The sequence below is a fragment of the Oncorhynchus mykiss genome, chromosome 3, assembly GCF_057628025.1.
Source record: "Oncorhynchus mykiss isolate SJ-2025 chromosome 3, ASM5762802v1, whole genome shotgun sequence".
NCBI classification, from domain to species: domain Eukaryota; kingdom Metazoa; phylum Chordata; class Actinopteri; order Salmoniformes; family Salmonidae; genus Oncorhynchus; species Oncorhynchus mykiss.
Window position 1 is genome coordinate 38616832 of NC_143024.1, and position 11639 is coordinate 38628470.

The 11639-nt window shown below is 42.3% G+C and overlaps 1 protein-coding gene across 1 annotated transcript; it reads left to right on the forward strand.

Moving 5' to 3' along the window:
* Positions 1 to 10568: 10568 nt before the first annotated feature.
* On the forward strand, positions 10569 to 11597 carry LOC110505196 (uncharacterized). Its single transcript, XM_090229246.1, has 3 exons — positions 10569 to 10762; positions 10901 to 11000; positions 11083 to 11597. Exons 1-3 carry the CDS (start codon positions 10725 to 10727, stop codon positions 11470 to 11472), a joined length of 528 nt encoding a protein of 175 aa, XP_090085372.1. The 5' UTR covers positions 10569 to 10724; the 3' UTR covers positions 11473 to 11597.
* Positions 11598 to 11639: the final 42 nt, after the last annotated feature.

Genomic DNA, 11639 nt, shown 5'->3' on the forward strand with positions numbered 1-11639 from the left:
CCAGATACTGTAAAAACAACAGGATTTTCTTTAGTGTACACATGCAGCACTTTCTACTGTAGACCAGGGAGACTGTGATGCATTTCCAGTAAACTCTACCCACAAGTCCCACCACATCTGCTATAGACTATCCATCTTGATATAATTTTCAATTTGTTACCTAATTTCATTTCACTAGGGGTAATGTGTAAGAAACTGTCCATCTGCATCCTGTTTTATCAAACCAAAATTAAATTGGCAAGAGGTTAGTAACCTTATTGCAGTTTCGCATTACTTTTCACATCAGCATATGTTTGTTTGGTCAAATATATCCTTTGCTTACTGCAGTATAGCCTACAGTATAGCCTACAGTATAGCCTACAGAGCTGCAGTTTAGTGAAATGTTTTCAGTAGAAAGTGTAAAAAACAATGCACATATATACAGTGCCTTGCGAAAGTATTCGGCCCCCTTGAACTTTGCGACCTTTTGCCACATTTCAGGCTTCAAACATAAAGATATAAAACTGTATTTTTTTGTGAAGAATCAACAACAAGTGGGACACAATCATGAAGTGGAACGACATTTATTGGATATTTCAAACTTTTTTAACAAATCAAAAACTGAAAAATTGGGCGTGCAAAATTATTCAGCCCCTTTACTTTCAGTGCAGCAAACTCTCTCCAAAAGTTCAGTGAGGATCTCTGAATGATCCAATGTTGACCTAAATGACTAATGATGATAAATACAATCCACCTGTGTGTAATCAAGTCTCCGTATAAATGCACTGTGATAGTCTCAGAGGTCCGTTAAAAGCGTAGAGAGCATCATGAAGAACAAGGAACACACCAGGCAGGTCCGAGATACTGTTGTGAAGAAGTTTAAAGCCGGATTTGGATACAAAAAGATTTCCCAAGCTTTAAACATCCCAAGGAGCACTGTGCAAGCGATAATATTGAAATGGAAGGAGTATCAGACCACTGCAAATCTACCAAGACCTGGCCGTCCCTCTAAACTTTCAGCTCATACAAGGAGAAGACCGATCAGAGATGCAGCCAAGAGGCCCATGATCACTCTGGATGAATTGCAGAGATCTACAGATGAGGTGGGAGACTATGTCCATAGGACAACAATCAGTTGTATATTGCACAAATCTGGCCTTTATGGAAGAGTGGCAAGAAGAAAGCCATTTCTTAAAGATATTCATAAAAAGTGTCCTTTAAAGTTTGCCACAAGCCACCTGGGAGACACACCAAACATGTGGAAGAAGGTGCTCTGGTCAGATGAAACCAAAATTGAACTTTTTGGCAACAATGCAAAACGTTATGTTTGGCGTAAAAGCAACACAGCTCATCACCCTGAACACACCATTCCCACTGTCAAACATGTTGGTGGCAGCATCATGGTTTGGGCCTGCTTTTCTTCAGCAGGGACAGGGAAGATGGTTAAAATTGATGGGAAGATGGATGGAGCCAAATACAGGACCATTCTGGAAGAAAACCTGATGGAGTCTGCAAAAGACCTGAGACTGGGACGGAGATTTGTCTTCCAACAAGACAATGATCCAAAACATAAAGCAAAATCTACAATGGAATGGTTCAAAAATAAACATATCCAGGTGTTAGAATGGCCAAGTCAAAGTCCAGACCTGAATCCAATCAAGAATCTGTGGAAAGAACTGAAAACTGCTGTTCACAAATGCTCTCCATCCAAAATCACTGAGCGCGAGCTGTTTTGCAAGGAGGAATGGGAAAACATTTCAGTCTCTCGATGTGCAAAACTGATAGAGACATACCCCAAGCGACTTACAGCTGTAATCGCAGCAAAAGGTGGCGCTACAAGGTATTAACTTAAGGGGGCTGAATAATTTTGCACGCCCAATTTTTCAGTTTTTGATTTGTTAAAAAAGTTTGAAATATCCAATAAATGTCGTTCCACTTCATGATTGTGTCCCACTTGTTGTTGATTCTTCACAAAAAAATACAGTTTTATATCTTTATGTTTGAAGCCTGAAATGTGGCAAAAGGTCGCAAAGTTCAAGGGGACCGAATACTTTCGCAAGGCACTGTATAATATTCTGAATGTATTTATATTGTGATTCAATGTATAGTTGAAACTGAAATGTAATAAAAATGACTTAATTGACATAATTGGTTGATTGTTTTATACACTTCAACAGCCTAACCGTCACTCGCGTCTATACCCTATCAGACACATAGACACATTAGACCCTTCTCATGAACATCAAAAGACTGTTTGGGCATTATCCGCTTCATCACTAGTAAAATAATGTATGCACATCTAATTATATGACATTTGTTGGCATGGTAAACCTTTATTTTTCCATCAACATGTGCATGATCTGACTAGCGTTCAATCCATTATGTAGATAAATGCAGTATGTACAGTAAATGCTACTTATTTTTGCTTTGGACAAGCTTGTGCTACAGAAACTGATGAAGCTTTTATAATGGAACCCAATTATTGACTCTGGTTATTGTTAGCAATGGTCTTTGCTGAAAGTGCTACATGTATGAAGAAAGACAACGACAGAACCACATGCAGTATTTTCTACCTGTGGTCACATAATGTGAGAGATGTGCTTACTGGCTACATACATCTAATTTCGTTCAGTGTTAATGTAGTTTCAATTACATATTTAGCCTGTTTGTGTTTTCTGTTTCTGTAAGGGGTGCGTAACTGGTGGCAGCAAAGTCAGACGCAGGAGAGTAGAACTAGGTAATAGCCGGAGCAGTTTAATTGCAAAACCAATGGCATCATGAATAACAAAAACATTGGTACAAAAAAACCCGTCGCTCACCAGTCAACATGTGCACTTACAACAAACAATTCCACACAAAGACATGGGGGAAACAGAGGGTTAAATACACAACAATAAATGAGGGAAATGAAAACCAGGTGTGTAGGAAAACAAGACAAAGCAAATGGAAAACGAAAAGTGGATCGACGATGGCTAGAAGACCGGTGACGCTGACCGCCGAACGTCGCCTGAACAAGAAGAGGAACCGACTTCGGTGGAAGTCGTGACAGTTTCTATTCCAATTTCTGATTTCTCTGTGTGGATGTCAATAAATATGTTTATATTTACTGAAAAGCAATTATTAATATGCAACAAATTTGTTTAACCTTTAAAAGATTTTGGAGATTTCTTAGAGATTATATGTGGATTTTGTATAATTAAAAAAATGTTTTGTAAAAATGGAGCTGGGATTTGTAGGGGTGGTTTATGCGAAAATATTGGCTGTTCATGTTCAGATATTCAAAATATCTGTAAAAATGAAATAGATACTGTATATTTATGGCAATCAGTGTTAATTCCATCATCTCTGTTGATATAATGTTGCTACCATTTTTTCAATTACTTTTGTAATAAGAATAAACATTACTTGGTGAAAATACAATCTAGAATACCACCAGTTCAAATATTAATCGTCTAAACAGCACTGACACTCAACAGCAGTGATCAAGAAAACGACATGGAAGTAAGTATATTAAAATATACACATTTGGGTGGAACAGTGTAACAGTATATCTGAGACCCACGGTTGCAAAATTGCATCCTGCACAGGTCCCAAACCAGCCTCTGAAACATTAGAAATCGGTCCACTCGTCTGAGACCACACTGGTCCCCTGCACATGCATATGTTGTGGCCATGCCCCCACCCAGTCGCACAGTGCAGGGTTCAGTCCCAGGGCCTCCAGCTTAATGATGAGCTTAGAAGGTACTATGGTGTTGAATGCTGAGCTATAGTCAATAAACAGCATTCTTACATAGGTATTCCTCTTGTCCAGATGGGATAGGGCAGTGTGCAGAGTGAGGGTGATTGCATCGTCTGTGGATCTATTGGGGCAAATTGAAGTGGATCTAGGGTGGCAGGTAAATTAGACGTGATATGATCCTTGACTCTCAAAGCACTTCATGATGACAGAGGTGAGCGCTACGGGGCGATTGTCATTAAGTTCAGTTACCTTTGCTTTCTTGCGTACAGGAAATATTGTGGCCATCTTGAAGTATGTGGGGACAGCAGACTGGGATAGGGAGAGATTGAATATGCCCATAAACACACCAGCCAGCTTGTCTGCGCATGCTCTGAGGACACGGCTAGGGATGCCGTCTGGACTGGCAGCCGTGCAAGTGTTAATATATTTAAATGTTTTACTTACGTCAGCCACGGAGAAGGAGAGCCCACAGTCCTTGGTAGCGGGCTGGGTCCTTGGTAGCGGGCTGGGTCGGTGGCACAGTGTTATGTTCAAAGCGTACGAAGAATGGTTTTAGCCTGTCCAGAAGCAAGACGTCGGTCTCAGCGACGTGGCTGGTTTTCCTTTTGTAGTCCCTGCCACATACATCTTGTGTCTGAGCCGTCAAATTGAGACTCCATTTTATCTCCATACCGACGTTTAGCTTGTTTGATTGCCTTGCGGAGTGAATAATTACACTGTTTATATTCTGCCATATTACCAGTCGCCTTGCCATTGTTAAATGCTGTGGTTCGCGCTTTCTGTTTCACTCGAATGCTCCCATCTATCCACGGTTTATGGTTTGGGTAGGTTTTAATAGTCACAGTGGGTACTACATCTCCTATACACTTCATTATGAACTCAGTCACCGTATCCGTGTATGCGTCTAGATTATTTTTGCATGCTACGCGGAACATATCCCAGTCCATGTGATCAAAACAATCCTGAAGTGTGGATTCTGATTGGTCAGACCAGCGTTAAATAGTATGAAGCACGGGCACTTCCTGTTTGAGTTCCTGCCTATAGGACGGGAGGAGCAAGATGGATTCGTGGTCAGATTTGCTGAAGTCAGGTGCAGGAGAGCAGATTGTAGTGAACAAGCACACTTTTATTCCAGTCAAAATGACAGCACAAAATAACATAAAATGTGCCCAAAACACGGAACATAGACAAAAAGTAATGCACATAACAATATCCACAATATCAAAATACACGAAACACAAAACAATCCTACACAAAGACATGATGGGGAACAGAGGAATAAATACATATGAATTGATTGGGGAATGAAAACCAGGTGTGCAGGGAACAAGACAAAACAAATGGATACATGAAAAATGGAGTGGCGATGGCTAGAAAGGTTTGAGGTGGAATGTAAACAGCCATGGTGATGACAGAGGAGAATTATCTTGAGAGATAATATGGTCGGCGTTTAAAATTGAGGTATTCCAGTTCGGGATGAACAAAATGACTTGAGTTCCTGTAGGTTCCTAGAATTACACCATAAGTCGTTAATCATGAAACACACCCCTCTGCCCTTATGCTTCCCAGAGAGATATTTATTCCTGTCTGCGCGATGTACTGAGAATCCTGCTGGCTTTACTGACTCCGATAGAGTATCCCGAGAGAGCCATGTTCCATGAAACAAAGTATGTTACAGGCCCCGATGTCTCTCTGGAAAGAAATCCTTGCTTGTAGCTCATCAACTTTGTTATCCAAAGACTGAACATTAGCGAGTAATATACACGGAAGCGGTGGGTGGTGTGCGCGCCTCCTAAGTCAAACCATCAGGTCGCCTCCAGCACCTCTTCTCCGCCGGCGATGTTTTGGATCGGCCTCTGGAATAGGTTCCATTGCTCTGGGAGAGTGAACAAAGGAAATTATCCAGGGAAGTCGTATTCCTGGTCGTAATACTGATAGTTCTGGTGAGTTACTGCCGCTCTAATATCCAATAGTTCTTCCCGGCTGTATGTAATGACACAAAACATTTCCTGAGCTAATAATATAAAAAATAATACATAAAAAACAAAATACGGTACAGTTTTCTAAGAGCTAGTCGCGATGCTGCCATGTCCGTTGGCACCATCAAATGTCGCCATTAATGTCTGACTCAATTCCTACACTTAGTACTTCAAAGTAAGTCTCAGCTCTGTTAAAATTACACAGAAGGAAAATTATATTTATCATAGTGATTCAGGAGCAACATTAAAACATAATAATACCAACATTAGACAACAATACAGAAAACCCTCAAATTGCTGAATTAAGTAAATGAAATCAATGATGACAGAATAGTCAGATTAACTATTTTGCTAAATTTATTTATTTAACTAGGTAAACCAGTTAAGAACAAATTCTTATTTACAATGACGGCCTACCCCGGCCAACCACTAACCCGGACGACGGCCTACCCCGGCCAATTGCGCGCCGCCCTATGGGACTCCCAATTACGGCAGGTTGTGATACAGCCTGGAATAAAACCAGGGTCTGTAGTGACGCCTCTAGCACTGAGATGCAATGCCTTAGACCGCTGTGCCACTCGGGAGCAGAGATGTATTATAGGTAATGAATATGTAGAGGACTTCTGAGCTTACTACAGACTTTGTGGGGCAGCAGAAAGATCAGCAAATGCAAACACAGAGGTTGTGAGTTCAAATCTCAGGGTCCAGTTTCACATTTTTTAATCTGGATCAGAATGATTTGGATTCTGTAATCCGCTTTTTTGCAATCCAGGATCAGATTGATCGGGCTGTTTTTGAGCAGTTTTTTCTGTGATCATTGATCCCATTCTAAATCCAGATGAATCAATTTGAAAAACTGGCCCCTGATGACAGGTAAAACAAATGTCCTAAACAATGGTTCATACGAGGCTATACGATTTAGGCTATGTGTTGTATGGAGGTTAATACAGTTCCACCGTGATGCTGGTGCGTTTTGTAATTCTAACTAACCCCTGTTAAACATTGCGTGTTTGAGCTACAGAATGCTGGACGTTGATGCTCACAAGCCACACAGGAGTTGTTATAATCAACAAAGTTTCCAGGACATAGTGTCTACAATACTGTAGTAAGCTAGCATAGTTGTTGTCACAAACTCCAAATTCCACACAGTTTTCACTGACTAGTTGGATATTATTTCCAACTGAGCAAACAATTTCTGTACCTACTGCATTCTTATAAATACATTTTTTTATTGACATTTGTCAAATCAAGTTCCATTTCATGTAGTACACAATCAGCTCCTTTGTTGAGGGAGAGGTTGTTGTCCTGGCACCACACTGCCAGGTCTCTGATCCCCTACCTAATAGGCTTTCTTATTGTCGTTGGTGATCAGGCCTACCACCGTTGTGTCGTCAGCAAACTTAATGATGGTGTTGGATTTGTGTGCAGCCACGCAGTTGTGGGGGATTAGGGAGTAGAGGAGGGGGACTACGCATGCACCCCTGAGGGGCCCCAGTGTTGAGGGTCAGCATGGCGGATGTGTTGTTGCCTACCCTCACCACCTGGGGGTGGCCCGTCAGGAGTGGCGGTACTATTGCGAAGCAGAGAACAAGCATGGGGTCGACAACTCAACAACTACTAACATAGATGTGACATGTAAGTTGTTACACTTCCACATCCTGTGAATATACTTTAAAGGGGCAGTGCAGTCAAAAAACGTGATCTGTAAAAAGTAATATGATATTTCCACACACTGGGGTCAAAATAACACTCTGAAATTGTGAAAATGATACCCTTTTAGTGTAAGAGCAAAACATTAAAAAAAATATATATATATATACAGTATGTCACAAAAGTGAGTCCACCTGTCACGCCCTGGCCTTAGTTATCTTTGTTTTTTTTATTATTTTGGTTAGGCCAGGGTGTGACATGGGTGATTTATTGTGTTTCGTCTTGTCTAGGGGTTTATTAGATTAATGGGGTTGTGTTCAGTTTAGTTGTCTAGGTTAGTCTATGGTTGCCTAGAGTGGTTCTCAATCAGAGGCAGGTGTTTCTCGTTGTCTCTGATTGGCAACCATATTTAGGCAGCCATATTCTTTGGGTATTTTGTGGATGATTGTTTCCTGTGTCAGTGTTTGTGCAACACTGTACTGTTTTCACGGTTTGTAGTTGTGTTCATATTTAGTGTCTCTTAATAAAGAACCATGAACTATAACCACGCTGCGTTTTGGTCCGCCTCTCCTTCCCAGGAAGAAAGCCGTGACACCACCCCTCACATTTTTGTAAATATTTGAGTATATCTTTTCATGTGACAACACTGAAGAAATGACACTTTGCTACAATGTAAAGTAGTGAGTATACAACTGGTTTAACAGTGTAAATTTGCTGTCCCCTCAAAATAACTCAACACACAGACATTAATGTCTAAACTGCTGGCAACAAAAGTGAGTACAAATTGGGCCCAAAGTGTCAATATTTTGTGTGGCCACCATAATTTTCCAGCACTGCCTCACAGGTTGCCACTGCTCTGTGATGACAACATCACAGAGCTGGTGGATGTTAGAGACCTTGCACCTTCCGTTTGAGGATGCCCCACAGATGCTCAATATGGTTTAGGCCTGGAGACGTGCTTGGCCAGTCCATCACCTTAAACCTCAGCTTCTTTAGCAAGGCAGTGGTCGTCTTGGAGGTGTGTTTGGGGTCGTTATCATGTTGGAATACTGCCCTGCGGCCCAGTCTCCGAAGGGAGGGGATTATGTTCTGCTTCAGTATGTCACAGTACATGTTGGCATTCATGGTTCCCTCAATGAACTGTAGCTTCCCAGTGCCGGCAGCACTCATGCAGCCCCAGACCATGACACTCCCACCACCATGCTTGACTGTAGGCAAAACACACTTGTCTTTATACTCCTCACCTGGTTGCCGCCACACACGCTTGACACCATCTGAACCAAAAAGGTTTCTCTTGGTCTCATCAGACCGCAGGACATGGTTCCAATAATCCATGTCCTTAGTCTGCTTGTCTTCAGCAAACTGTTTGCGGGCTTTCTTGTGCATCATCTTTAGAAGAGGCTTCCTTCTGGGATGACAGCCATGCAGACCAATTTGATGCAGTGTACGGCGTATGGTCTGAGGACTGACAGGCTGACTCCCACCCCTTCAACCTCTGCAGCAATGCTGGCAGCACTCATATGTCTATTTCCCAAAGACAATCTCTGGATATGACGCTGAGCACGTGCACTCAACTTCTTTGGTCGACCATGGCGAGGCCTGTTCTGAGTGGAACCTATCCAGTTAAACCGCTGTATGGTCTTGGCCACCGTGCTCCAGCTCAGTTTCAGGGTCTTGGCAATCTTCTTATAGCCCAGGCCATCTTTATGTAGAGCAACAATTATTTTTTTCAGATCCTCAGAGAGTTCTTTGCCATGAGGTGCCATGTTGAACTTCCAGTGACCAGTCAGTATGAGGGAGTGTGAGAGCGATAACACCAAATTTAACACAGTTGGCACCCGAATGCATAGTGCCAACTGTAAGGTTTGGTGGAAGAGGAATAATGGTCTAGGGCTGTTTTTCATGGTTCAAGCTAGGCCCCTTAGATCCAGTGAAGGGGAATCTTAACGCTACAGCATACAGACATTCTAGACAATTCTGTGCTTCCAACTTTGTGGAAACAGTTTGGGGAAGGCCCTTTCCTGTTTCATAATGACAATGCCCCTGTGCACAAAGCGAGGTTTATACAGAAATGGTTTGTTGAGATTGGTCTGGAAGAACTTGCCTGTCCTACACATAGCCTTGACCTCAACCCCATCGAACACCTTTGGGATCAATTGGAATGCCGATTGCGAGCCAGGCCTAATCGCCCAACATCAGTGCCCAACCTCACTAATACTCTTGTGGCTGAATGGAAGCAAGTCCCCGCAACAATGCTCCAACATCTCGTGGAAAGCCTTCGCAGAAGAGTGGAGACTGTTACAGCAGCAAAGGGGGGACCAACTGCATATTAATGCCCATGATATTGGAATGAGATGTTCGACGAACAGGTGTCCACTTGAGCCAGCTATTTGCTCTTTCAAGTGGGGACACTTCCGGCTGAGGAGTAAGTTTCACACATACCGATGTGCTAAATTCACCCCTCAAACTTATTCAACAGTGACCCAGCGTTGAGCTGAGCTCAGCTGTAGATCTGAGTCACTAGTCACCACTGTAAAGGATGACACACTGCTTGCTTAGCGAGTTCCACTTCCACCTGATTTGGCTAACACCAAGCCTGATCTCAATGCAGTTTTCGGTTCCCAAAACTAGAATCTGTTATGAACAGAGTGCACTAAGTTCTGTAAATGTGACCCTTTGTCAAAGTTTCTAAAAGTTGTGTTGTTTACAAGGACTGCAATGGCAAATTGAGTTATTGCACACGCACACTTCACAGCGAAGGTGTTCCCTAACGGAAATATGTAAATACATGCTAGAACCCACCAATAGGATCTTGCTAGCTCTTGCTTGGCTCTACCCACTTCCTTGCTCGTTCTACCCACTATGCTTAATTTTCTCTCATTGAAAACGACACAGATGAACTATCTCGGGTTAGTTACAAATATCTTTGACTTAACTGTCTTCCTCCTCTGTTGTCTATAGTTGCTCCACATATCCTGCCCTCCTCTAGCTGCATCAGAACTGCAGATCAGATCAACAAGTTCTTCCAGACCAGAGTCATGGGAACCTCTCTCCCAAAGTGTAGGGGTGATTGTCTGGAACGCCTGTCAATCAGTTTACTAACACTGTCATCAGGGAGCCAATGGGCAGCACAGGCCTGAGAAGCTCCCTCACCACCCATCAATCACAGGAGGAAGACACACCCACTCTGGTCTGCCTCAGAACCAGCTCTGTAGGATCTCATTCACAAGAGGTTTGGACACCATAATTGACTATGATGAATGATGATCTTGATAACCTTGATAATAACTTTTGCAAGTGTATCGATTAAAGCTTTTTCTGTTCACGCCTAGGTCAACTTGACAATCTTCATCACTGCAATATTTGTTTCGACATTAATGACAGCACTGATATGTGCTTTACTGTTTCTCCTAAGGTAAAATGTTCCGGAAATACTGCACATATTTGTGTCTTTACACTTTTCGTGCTCTACATTAACTTAGTTCCTGATTCTGAAGTGCATACTTATTTATAGTTATTTGATTTGACCCGTTTGTTGTCGATGATTTCACAGGGTTTGGGATCCTTGTTTTACAGTACTCAGAGGTCAATACAAATATTACGACTGTGAAGTGGTGATGAACCTAGTTCCGACCAGTAGTGAGAGGACACAGGTAAGCATCATCAGATTTATCCTAGAAATATTTTCATAATGAAAGAAGTCTGTTAAATGTCTATAAATGTATGTTATTGCAGGATCCTCCTGTGCCAGAAGAAGACATATACACCAACAGCATGATTCCATGTCAGGCCAGGAGACAGGGACGCAAACAAGACCTAGAGGCCACCAATCCGGGTCCCAAACCCCTGCCTTCCTCCAAAGCCATCTCTGAGACAGACCGAACCAGCCTGCCCAGTCCCATCGCTGACACTGCTACAGTTCCAGAAGAAATCACTGCAAAGAAGGATGGAGATGGTTTGTTGTATGCCAGTGTGATTTGGGAGAAGAAGAAGTGGATGAAGAAGGAGAACGAGCGGTCCATGGACGGGGGAAAGGAGGCGTCTAGCGGTTCCTACCTGCAGGAAGAGAGGTGTGTGCTGGGAAATGTAGGCAGACAGAATGAGAAAGGTACTGGAGGTGGATAACCTGCGTGTTCTCAAGTTTTTCATGAATTTACTGAAGGCCTATTGTACTTTCACAAAGATATATTGCTCTTAATGAAAGTATAACGCTGTTTTTTTTCACCACAAAACAAATAAACACATTAAATGTCCATCTTATTGTTCTTTATTGTAGCCTATGTAATTGTTCA

What these genes read in the sequence shown, in the direction of transcription:
- LOC110505196 (XM_090229246.1), top strand. Translation starts at nt 10,725, where the DNA reads ATGACAGCACTGATATGTGCTTTACTGTTTCTCCTAAG. An exon ending in GCTTTACTGTTTCTCCTAAG is followed by an intron (nt 10,763 to 10,900) that starts GTAAAATGTTCC and finishes ATGATTTCACAG; the next exon opens with GGTTTGGGATCCTTGTTTTA. An exon ending in CCAGTAGTGAGAGGACACAG is followed by an intron (nt 11,001 to 11,082) that starts GTAAGCATCATC and finishes ATGTTATTGCAG; the next exon opens with GATCCTCCTGTGCCAGAAGA.